The 19,385-nt window shown below is 39.2% G+C and overlaps 1 protein-coding gene across 1 annotated transcript; it reads left to right on the top strand.

The window, feature by feature from the left end:
* The first annotated feature begins 16,591 nt into the window (after window positions 1-16,591).
* Window positions 16,592-18,813, top strand: LOC124778688 (52 kDa repressor of the inhibitor of the protein kinase-like). The gene is made up of 5 exons (XM_047253664.1): window positions 16,592-17,279; window positions 17,333-17,803; window positions 17,917-18,253; window positions 18,448-18,621; window positions 18,726-18,813. The coding sequence occupies exons 1-5, from the start codon at window positions 16,592-16,594 to the stop codon at window positions 18,811-18,813; spliced, it is 1,758 nt and encodes a 585-aa protein (XP_047109620.1).
* Window positions 18,814-19,385: the final 572 nt, after the last annotated feature.

The raw sequence follows: 19,385 nt of genomic DNA on the forward strand, positions 1-19,385 counted from the left end.
ATGTCATTTATCGTAATAAATGTGAGTTTACAAGCCTTAAGGACAGTCTTATCTGTGATAAGTTGTTCCGTGATATTTGTAGTATCGTAGTATTACTTTACATCTTGAGTTATTGAGATGCAGAGCAGTGTTTTCTAGTGGTGACTTGTTGGAACCATTTTCAATAGTCAAACGACTGTACCAAGGAGTGATTAGAGAACCTGCTAGACAGCTGCATTATGTGGGTTGTATGCGAATCAGGCGAAATGCAATTCAGGTCTTTCGGATACTTTTGAGTATGACTGTACATCTGCTTCACCATCAAACGACAATATGAGGGAAACTGCTCTGATAAAAACACTCATCAAAAAAGTTTTAGGTCACCTAGGTTCCATGAGTTCCAGAACCTGCACAGAAAACTGGAATAGAGATCAATGTAATCATTATTTCCACCCTTTTACTGCTCATAAAAACCACACATTGCATGTTGTACCATGATACAGGGGGACCTTCAGAGGTGGTGGTCCAGATTGCCGTACACACCAGTACCTGTAATACACAGTAGCAAAACCTCTTGCACTAATGCATGACTGTATTCGTTGTGGCATACTATCCACAAGTTCATCAAGGCACTATTGGTCCAGATTGTACCACTCCTGAATAGTGATTCAGTGTAGATCCCTCAGAGTGGTTGGTGGATCACCTCAGAGTGTTGGTGGGTCATCTTGTCCATAAACAGCCCTTTTCAGTTCATCCCATGCAGGTTCATGTTTGGAGAACATGCTGCCCTCTCTAGTCAAGCAATGTCACCATCCCGAAGGAAGTCATTCACTAGATATGCACGATTGGGGCACGAATTGTCACGCATGAAGACAAATGCCTTGATAGTGTGCTGCCTATATGGTAGCACTATCTGTCGGAGGATGGCATTCACACATCATACAGCTATTACGGTGCATTCCATGACCACCAGCAGCATATTTCAGCCCCACATAATGCCACCACAATACATCAGGGAACCTCCACCTTGCTGCACTCGCTGGACAGTGTGTCTAAGGCGTTCAGCCTGATCGGGGTGCCTCCAAACACATCTCTGGTGATTGTCTAGTTGAAGGCATATGCGACACTCATCAGTGAAGAGAACATGATGCCAATCCTGAGCGGTCCATTTGGCATGTTGTTGAGCCCATCTGTACTGCACTGCATGATGTCATGGCTGCAAAGATGGACCTCGCCATGGACATTGGGAGTGAAGTTGTGCATCATGCAGCCTATTGTGCACAGTTTGCGTCATAACATGATGTCCTGCGGCTGCACCAAAAGAATTATTCAACATGGTGGCATAGCTGTCAGTCTTCCTCTGATCCATAATTCATAGGTAGCAGTCATCAACTGCAGTAATAGCCCTTGGGCGGCCTGAGTGAGGCACTTCATCGACAGTTCCTGTCTCCCGGTATCTCCTCCATGTCCGAACAACATCACTTTGGTACACTCTGAGATGCCTGACCACTTCCCTTGTTGAGAGCCCTTCCTGGAACAAAGTAACAATGTAGATGTGATCAAACCATGATATTGACTGCCTAGGCATGGTTGAACTACAGACAACATGAGCCGTGTACCTCCTTCCTGAAGGAATGACTGGAACTGATCGGCTATCTGACCCCCTCCGTCTAATAGCCACTGCTCATGCATGGTTGTTTGCATCTTTGGGTGGGTTTAGTGAAATCTCCAAACAGTCAAAGGGACTGTGTCTGTGATACAATATCCACAGACAATGTCTATCTTGAGGAGCTATGTGAGCCAGGGTGATGCAAAGCCTTTTTTTGTGTGTGTGTTACATATGATGACTAGATTTCCTTATAGATGCTTCTGAGATTACGGAACCTAACCTTTTATGTGATTTCACATCTTTTAAGAAGCGGAGATCCAGATGAGGAGCTTTTACACCACTACTGCAGTGAATCCATGGATTGACACAAAAACCTACAATGAAATGGGAGACATCTCTCAGGCCAGTTTTGTTTTCAATGGATAAGTAAAATAATGGTTGTAGAAAAAACGTTTTTAAGCAATTAATTAATGTTGCCGCCTACCCTGATTGATGCATTGCTCTGGGAGGGAATATTTTCAGGTTTTCTTCAAAAGTCTCCTCCCAAAAATGTTACAAGGGCTCTAAGAGTATTATGTCTCACTGTTGATTTATCTGACTGACTTTCATAAAAGTCTAATGTAACCATAATTTCTGACTCATTAAAAAACAAATGCATAATCGTCTTAGCAGTGTGAAAATTCCTGACACTGATATTTCTCCAGTTTGCTCTCATATGTTGAAACACTGGTATACCACAACTACTTGTTACATGCTGGTACTTTACACGGAAATAATTTGCTTTCTCTTTACTAGAATAAATATCTATAAACAAATAGATGGTTTTTTATTTGTCCATAATAACTTTTACGTTGGGGACATAGTCTGTTTATAAACATATGAACATTAACAAGAGTTAAGAAATAAAGATAAATTATTCACAGCATCATTAAAACTCCTTGAAGGAGTACAAAAATATAGCAATTAACTATTGCTTTAATATTGTCTGAAATATGTTTCCATTCAACTGTTTTATATTATTTGGCAGTTTGTTATAAAAATGTCTTCCAACAGAAAATGGACTATGATCTGTTGCTCTTGTATTACTAAATTTTATGTGGCAATACTCTCTTTTTCTTGCATTATAATTATGGGTTTCACAATTGATTATACTATGTTCCATATGTCCTTTCACAAGCAGTATAGTCAGGAGAACATGCAATGAATACACTGTTAGTATGTTATGTGTAATGAAGGATTCTATACAGGAATGAAGTTTGCTAATATTAGCTATTATCCTAATTTCTCTTTTCTGGGGTCTCAAAGCCCTATCCATGTATGCCATTGGTGGCCCACCCCAAATCTTGACACCATATTGAAGGTGGGAGCATATGATTCCAAAAAAGATTTTTCTTAAGACAAGTGGTGCTATTATGCTAGAAAGACGTTTTAGCAGGCAGGTGTTACAGAATATTTAGTCACACATATAGCTGGTGTGCTCCATCCATGTAAGATGTTCATCTACTATAATACCCACGAATTGTTTCAACTGATAGCTCAGGCTCAGTAACCACTTGTCTTGACTTATAATTTAGCAGAAACTCCATCAGAATTGTCTTGTCCTTATGTAGTACCAATTTGTTTTTGGTGAGATATTCTGTGATGAGGCTAATGTTCTGTATTATTTTGCACTGCTAACTGTTTTGTAGAGAAGGAGGTATCGCCGGCATAATTTACTAGGTTTGAATTTTGTGGAATTATTTTAGTATTGATGCACACAACTAACAAAAAAGCCCCAATTATGTTTCTCTGAGGGACTCCACAGTTAAGAATTTTATAACATGATTTTACTGTTTGTGTATGTCCCCCAGTTGTATGATACAGCTTAACACTGTCTCCTGTCAGCAAGGTAGGATCTTAACAAGTCTATTGGAACTCTTCTGACTCCATAAGTTTCTAATTTATATAGAAGAATGGAATGATTTACAGAGTCAAAGGCCTTGGATAGGTCTATAAAGGCGCCAATGACTTCATTTCCATCATCAAGTTTATCCAGTACCACTTGAAAAAATATAATCTACAGCTGTTATTGTAGACCTGCCCTTCCTGAAACCATGCTGAGAGCTTTTTAGTAAATTGTAATTGCAGAAAAATGATTCAAGTTGATCAATAAGTAAGCTTTCAAATAACTTACTGAGTATTGATGGCAATGAAATAGGCCTATAATTTTGCACATTGGTAGTAATTCCATTTTTGTGCACTCACTACTGCATTCTCAGAAATATGGCTAAGATGTCATCCCAGCCACTGGATGTATTTGCTTTTAAGTTGTAAATGATTTTCAGGATTTCCAGTTCCATAACACACCTCAAGAAGAATGAATTACTGGCATTACTGGTATTTAATGCCTGCAGTGGGTCAATCACATCCCTCCTACTTATCTTATTAAATTGGTCAATGAAGCTCTCACATATTTCCTTAGGATCAGTCAGGAATTTTTCATTGTCTCTAATTACTATGTTGTTGCACACTGCATTGTCACTTCCCCTGCTTTTCTTGTTTACAATATACTCCACGCTGTATTGATAATATTTGTGGACTACCTCATCTGTTCTGCATACATTTGTGCTTTTAATGTCTTGAGTGCTTCACTGTAGGTTTGTCTAGAAGTTTTGGGTTTGGATTGGAAGCACTGCAGTTGGGTATCTCTAAAAAGGATATATAAATTCTCCATACCTTCCATTAATTTTATCACATTGGAGGGAAGTTTAAGATACTTGGAACTGTCAGTTTTCCTTTTTTTTACCACTGGGCATGCCTGATTAAGACAATGGGTTAACATTGTATAAAATCTGTTCCACTTTTTATTAATGTCTTCTGTTTCATATGGACCTACCTGATTCCAGTTTATGTATGTCAGGGTTTCCTTTAACATATGATAATCTAGCTTTCTTTTATAGGTAAATAGCTCTCCATGAGATTCAATTTCTTTGTCTGTATGAGGCTCTAGAACTAATGCACTATGATCTGAAATTTGGTTCTTGATGGTTCAAACTACAAGGTCTTCCTTGCTTAAGTTTGTAACAATGTGGTCAATACATGTTAGAGCGTCACACATTATTCTTGTTTGTGTGGAATTCACGTGGGTATAATTATAAGACTGCTACGTATCAATATATCTAAGATAATTAACACCATTAGTTAAGGAGTCAATGTTCACATTGCCTACAATTAAAGTGTGATTTTTATGAAATGAGAGTTTATCAGTAAGTTCCTCTACATGACAAAAGAATTCTTCCATATTACTGTTAGGGGATCTGTACAGGCTACCTAGTATTAACCTGCTTTTTCCGAGCTTTCTTCTTATTTCAGTTGTTTTAAACACTATCCACATGCAAATTTATCTACCCAGTGAATTTTTTCGCATTGGACATTATTTTTGGCATAAATACCAACACCACCACCTTTATGTTGCTTATTACAATACAAACTTTCAGTTTTATAATTACTTAAATTAATACCACAAATTTACTCAGTTTTGCACCCTAGTTCAGTCACAAGATAAATATGAGGACTACTCGTCGCTTAGAAAATTTGTTTAATTTTGTTGGTAATATATTGGAAGTTTTTTGATATTGTTTTGAGTTTACAATCATTTACAATTTTGTCATCAAGTACTTTGCCTTCACACATGCATAGTGAAAGTTGTTTTACTCCAAAATAGTTTCTGTAGGACTGCTTTCACTTATGAAGGAATTGTTTTTATATATAAAGCTTTTCAGTTTGATCCTTTCTTTCATTACTTGATTTAATTTTTCACACAAATAACGTCTTCCTGCATATTTCAAGTCCAACCTGTGGTTAGCGTTCTGACCTCTATCCAACTTTCCTATATCTAGAACTGAGCTACACAGTTTGAACATAGTGCCTTAATTATAATATTTGTTTTTCTTACTTCCTTGTTTACATCCAAGTTATAGGTCAGGTCGTGCCGATGCAGGACAGTAGCAACAATCAAGTTTTTCTGCTTATTTTATTCAAGGAAATTCTGCAGAGCTTCAATGGAGACACCAGCTTCATTACTTCCCACATTATTTCCACCACTTACACAAACTATAAAATCATTGCTACACAGCAATTTAATTTTCAAATCAGCATCTTGTACAATGTTTTTTGTTTTTGTGTCGGGTGCCACAACACTGATCACTTGAAGATGTTTGCTTCAGCTATTTAGGATTTCAGCTAGATTTCTTCCACGGCTATATGAGAGTAAAATCACATTGCACTTTCATGTGTGCTTTGGAGTACCAGAATTATGGAGATCGTTGAACGAGTCAAGGACTGCATTGCCATGATTATGTTCGCACTTTTTCTGTATTCCTTATTAACTGTGTGTTTTTGATTAGTTTTTGGAAGCTGATTACACTTCATTATGGTAGTTTTCAGAGATTCATTACAGTTTTTTTCTACTGAGGATCTGGTGTTGTATCTTATTTTCATATTTGTCACTGTGTTTGTTTCAAAATTACATTTACTAAGTTCGTTATCAAGTTACATAAATTTACTGCCACCATTGTAACCACTTATTGAGAGTACACTATACATGTTTTTATCATCAAACTTTTGTTCATCTTCCCTGATTGATAAATTTTTTGCTTTTCAAGCACTGACTTGTTTCCAGTCTTGCAGTTAAGGCCTACTTGTTTGGAGGTCAGGAACTCATGGTGTCTGTAGTTTTCACAGCACTGAATTTTCACTTGTTCAGTGGGTGTTTTTGCATCTTAATGCATTCACTATGAACTGTAGACTTATTAAGCTCTTATTTAACTACAATCAATACAAAATTGCTTTTTCACCACTTCACTGCAACTTCTGTTCTCTTTATCAACACATACATCTTCACATGACACCATCTTGAAGGCAAGATTCTGTAATTCTGGAATGCCAAAAATTGTTCACTAGCCCCAAATGTAACAATGATTCCAAGTTTTTCTTATTTTGGGAGCCTGAAATTCAGTTTTGGTAACAGTTTACCATGCCCTGGATGGTAAGAACTGCAGGAATATCACTTGTGAAGGCTGATTTTTTTTGTACAGACTGTTCTCCGCTCTTATTCTGTCTGATTCTATGCAAAGATGATATATTAATATAGAGCTCTTCAGTACTGTGACCAAGTGCCTCTGCTGTCACCAAACCAATTTATACAGGGTGTTACAAAAAGGTACGGCCAAACTTTCAGGAAACATTCCTCACACACAAAGAAAGAAAATGTGTTATGTGGACATGTGTCCAGAAACGCTTACTTTCCATGTTAGAGCTCATTTTATTACTTCTCTTCGAATCACAGTAAATGTTCAAAATGTCCTCCGTTAGCGAGAATACATGCATCCACCCTCCGTCGCATGGAATCCCTGATGCGCTGATGCATCCCTGGAGAATGGCGTATTGTATCACAGCTGTCCACAATACGAGCACAAAGAGTCTCTACATTTGGTACCGGGGTTGCGTAGACAAGAGCTTTCAAATGCCCCCATAAATGAAAGTCAAGAGGGTTGAGGTTAGTAGAGCGTGGAGGCCATGGAATTGGTCCGCCTCTACCAATCCATCGATCACCGAATCTGTTGTTGAGAAGTGTACGAACACTTCAACTGAAATGTGCAGGAGCTCCATCGTGCATGAACCACATTTGTGTCATACTTGTAAAGGCACATGTTCTAGCAGCACAGTTCGAGTATCCTGTATGAAATCATGATAACATGCTCCATTGAGCGTAGGTGGAACAACATAGGGCCCAGTCAAGGCGTCACCAACAATGACTGCCCAAAATCTGTGTTGTTGACATGATTGCACAATTGCATGCACATTCTCGTCAGCCCACACATGTTGATTATGAAAATTTACAATTTGATCACGTTGGAATGAAGTCTCATCCGTAAAGAGAACATTTGCACTGAAATGAGGATTGACACATAGTTGGATGAACCATTCGCAGAAGTGTACCCGTGGAGGCCAATCAGCTGCTGATAGTGCCCACACACGCTGTACATGGTACGGAAACAACTGGTTCTCCCATAGCACTCTCCATACAGTGACGTCGTCAACATTACCTTGTACAGCAGCAACTTCTCTGACGCTGACATTAGGGTTATCGTCAACTGCACGAAGAATTGCCTCATCCATTGCAGGTGTCCTCGTCGTTCTAGGTCTTCCCCAGTCGCGAGTCATAGGCTGGAATGTTCCGTGCTCCCTAAGACGCCAATCAATTGCTTCGAACATCTTCCTGTTGGGACACCTTTCATTCTGGAAATCTGTCTCGATACAAACTTACCGCACCATGGCTATTGCCCCGTGCTAGTCCATACATCAAATGGGCATCTGCCAACTCCGCATTTGTAAACATTGCACTGACTGCAAAACCATGTTCGTGATGAACACTAACCTGTTGGTGCTATGTACTGATGTGCTTGATGCTAGTACTGTAGAGCAATGAGTCGCATGTCAACACAAGCACCGAAGTCAACATTACCTTCCTTCAATTGGGCCAACTGGCAGTGAATTGAGGAAGTACAGTACATACTGATGAAACTAAAATGGGCTCTAACATGGAAATTAAGCTTTTCTGGACACATGTCCACATAACATCTTTTCTTTATTTGTGTGTGAGGAATGTTTCCTGAAAGTTTGGCCGTACCTTTTTGTAACACCCTGTATACATAATCTCTTACACTCACCTATCCAATGTAGCCCCAAACTTTTCAGTAGTAAAATCTTGGGTACCTCACCTAGCAGCATTCTCCAATTAACTACTCTCAGAAGTACTTTCAAATTACTCACCATTACCAATGTCAATTTCATCTGAACTTGAAATTCCTTATAGAGTTCAGATGATGATGAAAGTAGTATAGAGCAAGATGCAGAAGAAGATGCTGTGCACTTTTGTTCCTCTTGACTTTTCTCTTCTTCCAATTTTCTCTGCCTCACTCATTTTTCTTTATGCACAAGTATTCAGTCTACTCCTACAAGTTAGGCTTTATGCTCTGGCTTTTTCTGTTGAAGTAAAACCATCTTGTCTTCTTCCAACTTGATTATCTGTAGAGCATGGGAATGTGCAGTATCAAATAAACTGTACAAATTATTTATAAACTTCTTTTACAGCACTCAAACATGTCTTGAGATGATTTTGCGATTTTCTCCAACCCAAATGCAAAATTATAACGTTTTGTGAATAATGCTGAATATCTCTTGCCAGAATTCTTGTTCTCTTCCAAAATATATGTACTTGGGAACCACAAGATCAGCACTTCCATTAATAGTCAACTGTACTTCTTGTATGTTGTAAAAAACTTCTCTATGTAATAGTTATTTGGCATTTTATATTTCACACTAACAACACATGTCTCTTGGCACCACATAATTGCTGCGACATCTTAAACAGAGACTGTAAAATACATGTGATACAATCAGAAACAAATAAATAACTGACTGCACTGGACATACACACACTCTGGCATAGGTTACAGTGCTTCTATTGCAACAGAATTTTGAGCAAATGTGTTTTAGAGTCACATGAACAACACAGGATGGAGAACACACAAAAATATTAAAGTCGGAAAATATGGGACACCTTAACTGACACATTCCATAATAGATGAACACTGTTTACAAGTTCTCAAAAGATTCCATCACACATGTGACCACTGAAATCATGACATCACCACAACACACATAACAAAACAGCACATTCTGCTTTGTGTACTAGTGATTAGGCGTTACATGCAGGTCCAGTGAAGTTACAGCAGTGGGATCACATCAGAAACCTCTGCTTCATACACTTAAATTGGGTATACAGTGGGATGAAACTACTGCTGATATAAATAGGACTCAAAACTCACAGCCTCCATCTTTGGCATCAGGGGCTATAATTTTATGTGGACTGTCACAGCCTCATACTAGCAGTATTGTACTGTAGCCGATGCTGTAAGCTTGCTACTTGACTAACCATGCTGGCAGTGCCACCTTTAGGCCTGTACTGTAAGTTCACAATTTTCCCAGCAGACCATAATACTGTGGCTGACTGACCTGTGTGACTATCAGTTGCAGTCACATCGTGAACATCTTTCAGGTAAAGAATAATTGAACACTGCAGTCCCTCAAGGGAATGTGTTAACCCCAATAATGTTCCTCATTTATGAAGCTAGTGTGAAAAATTTGGAGTCATTACCACATACTAGAGCTATTGCAGTGATGATCCCACATAATAATAGGTCATCCTTAATGGGTAAATACATGATGTGTAAGTGCTCTTGTGCAGAGATTCATGGTGCAGATGTCTTCCTTAGCCCAGTCATCAAACAGCAGAAAAAGTCAACTAGGCAAAAGAAATTGTGTAGTCACAAATTTTTGCACGGTGGTACAGGGGAGTGTCATGAACAACATACTACAAATCCCGACTAGTGGGATGTCATCGAGGAGGGATTGTTGAAATGTCACTTTTTGTTGTTGTTACTGAATAGCTCAAAAAATATTATATATTAAATTTCCTGCAGAAAAAGTTCTATTTATTTTCCTCCATACCTGTAGTTTCCAGGTCACAGTGGACAGAAAAACTGCACATTGTCAAAATAATTGTTTTAGCAGTATGTTCTACACTGCTAGAGAGGAAATTGATTCTTAGTCACCCTTTACAGCAGCTGTAGTTTTCTTCTGGGAAAGACGATATTCTTGACTGTGAGCACTGCTTGAGTTGGAGTTTACAGACAGACAATACCTCCCCAGCATTTCCTGTCGACTTCTCATATGTGAGTAGACAAAATAACTTTCACTAAGCTCATGTTTATATAGTGGAGTTACCTTCAGTTTATCAAGTGAGTACTTACTCACAGTTGTTAAGTCAGCTATTATGTGAAACAATTCAACAGCTTGAACTGTCAACTCTCTATCACATTGAAGAGCCTGTCCCAAGCGTAATGTGCTATCCACATATTGATTTTATTGTATTAACTTTAACTGTCTGGAATACTTTTCAAAGCCTGAGGGGTATGAAATACATCACCCTCGCCTCTGCACTCCCAACATCTGAACTGACTCAGAGGAATAAACTATACCCTTCTATAATAGATGTGGTAGGTCACGTGTGTTATAGAATTTCAGATACTTCAACAGATACTGAGATGACAAAAGTCGCGGGATAGCAATATGTATGTATACAGATGGCAGCATTATTCTCTACACAAGGGCATAAAAGGGCAGTTCATTGGCAGAGCTGTCATTTGTCCTCAGGAAATTCCTGTGAAACAGTGTATCATGTGATTATGGTCACACAATGGGAATTAAAAGCCTTTGAATGTGGAATGGCAGTTGGAATTAGACACAGGGGGCATTCCATTTTCAAAATCAATATTCCATGATCCATGGTATCAAGAATGTGCAGAGAATACCAAATTTCAGGCATTACCTCTCACTACAAACAACATAGTGGCCAGAGCTTTCACTTAACAACCAAGAGCAGCATCATTCACATAGAGATGCCACTGTTAACAGACTAACAACATTGTATGAAATGACTGCACAAATCGAAGTGGGACACACAACAAATGAATCCAATAGGTCAGTGTGATGAAATCTGCAATTAATGGACTATGGCAGCAGATGATTGATGTAAGTGCCTTTGCTAACAACACAAAATCACCTGCAGTGCCTCTGCTGCACTCGTGACCATATTGGTTCGAGCCCAGATGGCTAGAAAAATGTTGCCCAGTCAGATGATTCCTGATTTCTGTAGGTAAGACCTGAGTGTGGCACAGACCCTCTGAAACAATAGACCCCAAGTTGTCAAGAACTGTGGAAGCTAGTGGAAGCTCCATAATGCTGTAGGCTGTGTTTATAGAGAATAGACTAGGTCTTCTGGTCCAAACTGATCACTAACTAAAAATGGTTATGTTTGGCTACTTGGAGACCTTCTGAAGCCATTCATGGACTTCATCCACCCAAATAATGATGGAATTTTTATGGAGGACAATGTGAAATTTCACCGGGCCACAAGTGTTCATGACTGTTTGAAGAACATTCTGGACAATTCAAGTGAATGATGTGTCCATCCAGGTCGCCCGTCATGAATCCTACCAAACATTTATTTGATATAACTGAGAGGTCAGTTCAGGCACAAAATCCTGCAGTGGCAATGCTTTCACGGTTATGGATAGCTATAGAGGCTGAATGTCTCAGTATTTCTGCAGGGGACTTCCAATGACTGGTTAAGTCCATGTCACTTCAAATGGCTGCACAATACCAGGCAAAAGGAGATCCGACATGATATCAGGAAGTATCCCATGACTTTTGTCACCTCAGTGTAAGTCAAGCAATCGATTATAGTAGGTTATTGTTCTAGACTGTAACATATCAGGTCCATTCAATCATACATATCCACACTTATCTTGAAGACACAACATGAATGTGTGGTTAGTGACACCACTTGGTGCAACCATGCAAAAACCTCCAACTACACAGTTTGTGGAGGATGGAAAATACTGAAATAAAGAAATGTATGAAACCAAAGGAAACTCATACTGATTTTCTGGGCATACTGGAGGACTCTGTTCCTTCATATTCAGTGGTCATCAAGTGACCAAGTAAGTTTAAATTTGGTCAGGAAAACTCTGATGATAATTTGCTTAGTCATCAGCCAAGATATGCCACTAACCCAGAAATAAATGCAGATGCCACTATCCCAGAAGTAACTGCAGAAGTGCATAAAATTGTCTTGGAGGAATGGAAACTGAAAATGCGTGAAACTGCTGAAGCTATAAGTATGTCATCTGAATGTCATATCACATTTTAACAGTGGAATTGAATATGAGAAAACTGTGTGCTAGATTGCTGCCGTGACTCTTAACACAGGATCAGAAATGCAACAGAATGGAAATGTGTGAACTATGTTTGACCTCTTTTCAGAGCAACCAACATGGATTTTGTTTTAGTTTGTAACCACAGATGAATATTGGGTCCATTACTACAACACACAGACAAAAGAACAGTCGTAGCACTGGAAACATGATGATTCAACACAACTGAAGAAATCAAAGTATTGTGTTTCTGTGGTCTCCTACAATGCTACCAATCCACATTGTCACACTGCTATGTCATTGCTCCAGCCCCATAGGAACACTAGCAGAAGCCAGCTGAACTTCTCCTTCCTGCAGAAAGCAGGCTAGATTTGAGGGCATGCACAAGAGGGAAGCAGAAATTCACCACCATCATGTCACCGCCCAGACTTGATGCCGTCCTTGCCATCTGGAACCAATGCGCATCGTGACCTGCTGCTCCAGCTGTGAAGTCTGAGGCGCAGACTCCTGGTATTGCTCATGAGATGGGATTTTAATTTTCTGCCTACTGGGCAATCTAAGAAGATAGCTACTTTTTTCAAGAGAACTTTTCAAAGGATAGTCTCACACAAATATTTATTTGTGTTGTTTTCCTGAGAACTTTAAGTTGTCCAAGAAGTCTTCCCTTTATTGTCAAGAAGGATTTTTCCTATTTGTTTTGAAATGCCAACAGAGTGCAGAATTTACGTTTGTGAAGAAAAAAGATTGTGTCAACAATTTTATTCATGAGTATAATCACTTACTGGAAAATTGCCCCAAGTCGGGACTCTTCATTTTCAAGAATATCACATAACTGCTAAAGATAGGGCTCCTGTGTTATTGTCACTATGTCATTGGCAGGTGTGCCTGTAGACCTTACCCATCTGATCCTCCTCCAGCAGATGTAGAGGGCCAACAGGGCTCTTCTGGTGAAGCTCATGGGTCAGCTGCACTTGTCACTGGAAGTTTTGAAGCACAGTGACACAACCCTCATCCCAACCAGGAGTTCCCACAGACACTGCCTCCCTTCCGTGTGTTTGACCACAAAGTGAAGCCAGATACCTAATGCAGATGGAACAGCATTTCCTCCTCCACAGACTGACAGGTGACACCCGGCAAAACACTTATCATCGGACAAAGCCAGCCCCTTTGTATACCAGCTTATCCAACAGCTGCATCCTTAGGCTGGTCCAGACATTGTTTTCTATGACATTCTGAAGTCCAGTGTCTCTGACTGTTTTGATTCCAATGTTAATGTGCCTGTGGCCAACCGCAGTTTTATTAATTGTCACAGTCTGTCTCATGAATCTTATCAGCAGAGGATTATGCGATTCTGGGGACACTTTCCTGATTGGCATTTCCAGTGTAAACATTCATGTATCCTCCCTTGTGCGTAAGTCTCTCCATCACAATTTCCTCAAACTTAAGGCTACCTCCCTTGAGTCTGTTATTCTTTCAAATTTCAAATAATGGTTAACAATTGTCAGATGCTAATTTAAATTAGTGTATCATATTATGTTCCTTTTCGTTTGCTGAAGAAGTGTTTGAGGGTACTGTGTGGCCACTAACATCACTACTTGTCTGTAGAAGTAGGCAATATTTGTCATTGGAACTACCGTCAACAAACATGATCTAGCAGGGTGTGGTGTGAGCTACCTACATTTCCGGAACGTTCTAGATGAGTCTTGCTATGTTCTAATAGGAATATTTCCCATAAATATTTCCACATCCATCGCAAGAAACTGCGCCAAACGATCGCGTGAACCTCAAAGTTGCTGGCTTGCTGTCTAATGGACACGCACTGTTTCATTGTTGAACCAAGACCCCTCCCTCCCTCCCACCACTGTGATATGATTTCAGCTTCTGTTCTTTAGTCATCGCTCAGCTAGGTTCGGCACCGCATCTACATCTACATCTACATCTACATTGATACTCCGCAAGCCACCCAACAGTGTGTGGCGGAGGGCACTTTACGTGCCACTGTCATTACCTCCCTTTCCTGTTCCAGTCGCGTATGGTTCGCGGGAAGAACGACTGTCTGAAAGCCTCCGTGCGCGCTCTAATCTCTCTAATTTTACATTCGTGATCTCCTCGGGAAGTATAAGTAGGGGGAAGCAATATATTCGATACCTCATCCAGAAACGCACCCTCTCGAAACCTGGCGAGCAAGCTACACCGCGATGCAGAGCGCCTCTCTTGCAGAGTCTGCCACTTGAGTTTATTAAACATCTCCGTAACGCTATCACGGTTACCAAATAACCCAGTGACGAAACGCGCCGCTCTTCCTTGGATCTTCTCCATCCCCTCCGTCAACCCGACCTGGTACGGATCCCACACTGATGAGCAATACTCAAGTATAGGTCGAACGAGTGTTTTGTAAGCCACCTCCTTTGTTGATGGACTACATTTTCTAAGCACTCTCCCAATGAATCTCAACCTGGTACCCGCCTTACCAACAATTAGTTTTATATGATCATTCCACTTCAAATCGTTCCGTACGCATACTCCCAGATATTTTACAGAAGTAACTGCTACCAGTGTTTGTTCCGCTATCATATAATCATACAATAAAGGATCCTTCTTTCTATGTATTCGCAATACATTACATTTGTCTATGTTAAGGGTCAGTTGCCACTCCCTGCACCAAGTGCCTATCCGCTGCAGATCTTCCTGTATTTCGCTACAATTTTCTAATGCAGCAACTTCTCTGTATACTACAGCATCATCCGCAAAAAGCCGCATGGAACTTCCGACACTATCTACTAAGTCATTTATATATATTGTGAAAAGCAATGGTCCCATAACACTCCCCTGTGGCACGCCAGAGGTTACTTTAACGTCTGTAGACGTCTCTCCATTGATAACAACATGCTGTGTTCTGTTTGCTAAAAACTCTTCAATCCAGCCACACAGCTGGTCTGATATTCCGTAGGCTCTTACTTTGTTTATCAGGCGACAGTGCGGAACTGTATCGAACGCCTTCCGGAAGTCAAGAAAAATAGCATCTACCTGGGAGCCTGTATCTAATATTTTCTGGGTCTCATGAACAAATAAGGCGAGTTGGGTCTCACACGATCGCTGTTTCCGGAATCCATGTTGATTCCTACATAGTAGATTCTGGGTTTCCAGAAATGACATGATACACGAGCAAAAAACATGTTCTAAAATTCTACAAGAGATCGACGTAAGAGATATAGGTCTATAGTTTTGCGCATCTGCTCGACGACCCTTCTTGAAGACTGGGACTATCTGTGCTCTATTCCAATCATTTGGAACCCTCCGTTCCTCTAGAGACTTGCGGTACACGGCTGTTAGAAGGGGGGCTAGTTCTTTCGCGTACTCTGTGTAGAATCGAATTGGTATCCCGTCAGGTCCAGTGGACTTTCCTCTATTGAGTGATTCCAGTTGCTTTTCTATTCCTTGGACACTTATTTCGATGTCAGCCATTTTTTCGTTTGTGCGAGGATTTAGAGAAGGAACTGCAGTGCGGTCTTCCTCTGTGAAACAGCTTTGGAAAAAGGTGTTTAGTATTTCAGCTTTCAATGTGACTTGTAAGTGGACAGTGGTTTGCATAGACGTTTGTGCATTGTGAATGTAAAAGCGCAGCGTATACAGTGCCAAAATGACAGATATACATAAGTTTTTTGTACCTCAAAAGTGAATTAAAACTACAAATGAAAGTGGAGGTGTCAAAGAAGATAGTGTCTATGATGAGGTATCACAGGAAATTGGTGAATCAAAGGCAACCATCACTATTAAAAATTCCAGTAGTTGTGCTGATGGAGAAAATAAAGACGAAGCCAGTACCTCTGCTGGCTTCAAGTGCATTGATGAAAAGGGTAGCAGTATCCTGTTCAGTATTCTCGATGTCTGAAATTACATTGAAAAAAAGGATATTGACAATTGCCTAAAGTATAGGATTTTATTGAATCCATAGCAACCTGAAAAAAGTTATAATTTTAAGAATGACATAGACAGTACAAAAAGAACATTTCAACCAGACCGGCTGTCATTATATCCAATGCTGGTATATTCTAAAGCAGTTAAAGGTGCCCTCTGCAACTTTTGTGTGCTTTTCAGCTAACACATAACGCATGGTAGTCATCATGGTACATTCATAAGCCGCCCATTCACAAATTTCGAAAAGTTCCATGAATGTGCAAAAATGCATATGAATTCCGAGTGGCATAAAGATGCAATAGAAAAGTCAAATAATTTCATTAGTGTTGTGACAAACAAAACTAAAAGTGTGGAAGAACTCGCCAACGAGAATCTTCCAAAATTAGTACAAACTAATCGTGCAAAGTTAAAATCAATTGTTTCTTGTGTATTGTTTTGTGCATTACATGACTTACCTTTAAGAGGAGAAACAAATTCAAATGCTGTATTTGATGATTTGTTACAATTTAGATTAGAGTCAGGTGACGAAACACTGTGGAAACGCTTTGAGGATGCACCTAAGAATGATACCTATGTTTCTCATAGAACCCAAAATGATTTATGTGCCAAAGTACTAAGAAATGATTTGATTAATACTATCAATAACAGAGAATCATTTTCAGTTTTGTCAGACAAATCAATGGATATTGCAGGCACAGAACAACTTTCTCTTTCAGCGCATTATTTTGACCATGCAACTAATGTTGTCAGAGAAGTCTTCCTTGGATTTACACCATTAGCAAGGTTAGATGTAAAACATATCTCCAACACAATAGTATCTACTTTATCTGCTTGGGGTTTAAATCTAGATAAAATGGTAGGGCAAGGCTATGATGGGTGCAGTACGATGGCCGGTAAAATTGGCAGAGTACAGAAGATAATTGCTGAGAAATATCCCAAGGCTCGCTTCTATCGTTGTGCTAGCCATAGACTTATTTAGTTGTGAATGATTTGAACACCTTACCAGAGGTTAGAAATGCCATTGGTACTATCAAAGAAGGAATTTCTTTTTTCCGGGGGAGCACGCAAAGGAAAGTCCTAGTTGGGAACCTTCAAAAACTGTGTGAGACACGCTGGTCTGAGAAGCATAAGTCTAGAAGGAAATTTAATGATAAGTTTTTAGAAATTGTTGAAGCATTAGCAATTTTACATAAAGAAGGAGATCGTGAAACTGGTCAGAAAGTCTGGCAACTTTACTGCACACTTACTTCTCCAACATTTATTCTTACATTAAAAGTCATAGCAAAATATTCAGCCAAACTAGAACCTGTCACCAATATCCTACAATCAGTAAACATTAACTTGTTAGAAGTTTCAGAACACATTCAAGGAATTGTAAAAATGTTATTGGATGACAGAGAAAATGCGGAAGCCGAATTTGAAATGATAATGAAAAGTGCTGAAAGCAACTATAGTGCACTTGGAATAGATGTCACTGGCATTTGACAACTGTGAGTGTTGCACAACAAGTGCGTCATTCAAATCATCCATCAGTTTCTGTCACTGAGTACTACAGAAAATCTCTCTTTATTCCATATTTGGATTCCCTAGTCCAGTCCTTGCAAGAACGGTTTTCAGACGATAACAAGGCATCTTTTGAGATTTTCTGCTTGCACCCAAAGGTAATGAAATCCCAAAGCAACCTAGATATGAAAAGGATAATTGAAAATATCAAAAGATTTTATGGCGATCTTTTAGATAATTTCACTGAAGAAGCATGGACATGGATCAGTATGTGGAAACGCAATAAAGTAACTGAAGGAGATATTGCTCAATTAAGCCTGACTGATCTACAGGACAAAGCCAAATTCATGCCCGCCGTAGCTTCAGCTTCAAAGATAGCCCTTAGCTTACTGGCAACCACCTGCTCTGCGGAAAGATCGTTCAGGTACTTAATTAACACAGTAACATTTTTCTGATTGTAATTACTTAATTAGAAAGACTTTGAAACAATTTCGTAAGTCAGATGAAACATTTCTTCTAATTATTTTTAAATCTTGTTTGAAATATTATCATAATAGAGTAGTTGAAGAGGGTTACACTGTATGAATTAGTATAGGCCTACGTCATGTTTGTTTGCAGCACTCACAGGAGTGTGAAAACGTGGCTAAGAACTACCATGGCAGATAATCGACTCAGTTGTTTGTGTATGGTGTCAGTTCATCGTGATAAGATAAAATCAGAGGAGGAATCCTTTATCGAAATAGTGGTAGATAGTTATGGGAAGGACCCGAGACGAATTCAATTTCTGTTTGAGTAATGCGGGTATGTGAGTGGTCAAGTTTTGCACATTATTAGAAACAGAAATGACTTCCACAATTGTATGCCTTCTTTTGTTCTTAATATTAAATTTACAACAGTATTTCAAACTACATTAATATGTTTGTAACAATAAAACAGCCACATCATCCTTACAACCAAAGTTCAAAAAAATTTGTTAAGACATGAATCTGTTATGGGTTGTGGAAATTGTTGTGTACATTTAGTTTTTACTTTACAAAATAGAAAGTAAAGCCCTGCTTTTTTCACTTTTCAGGGAACTAACAGAGAAAAGTGTAAATAGCAAGAAAATGTATTAAGGCAGGCAAAAATGAACGATTCATTCTTACTTATAAAGAGAAAATCATTTATTTTTACCTATTTAACAATCTGAAATTGTTATTATTTATTTTAAGCACCTATTAACATCTCTCAGCAGTGGTGCACTTACTGACATGGCGTTGTGCCTCAAAATGTCCATTTACGAGAGCAATTCAGAATATTCTCACAACATTAACTCTTAAAATGAGACACCTTAACAGCAAACGTGTGAGAAACAGCGAATTCATTTAAAACTGATGTGGCTGACACTAGGGCGTCTGCCTCTAAGAATACAGCATAGCACATGAATCTAAACTTTGCAGAGCTGCCAAATTTTATTTGGAAATGCATTTCCAGTTTTATTTGTCTCCTCTCTATGACCATGTGGAGTCGCCACACTGGGACCAAGTTTGAAACATTTGCCAGTTGCCATTTACTTC

Source organism: Schistocerca piceifrons, chromosome 1 (genome assembly GCF_021461385.2).
Source record: "Schistocerca piceifrons isolate TAMUIC-IGC-003096 chromosome 1, iqSchPice1.1, whole genome shotgun sequence".
Classification (NCBI taxonomy): domain Eukaryota; kingdom Metazoa; phylum Arthropoda; class Insecta; order Orthoptera; family Acrididae; genus Schistocerca; species Schistocerca piceifrons.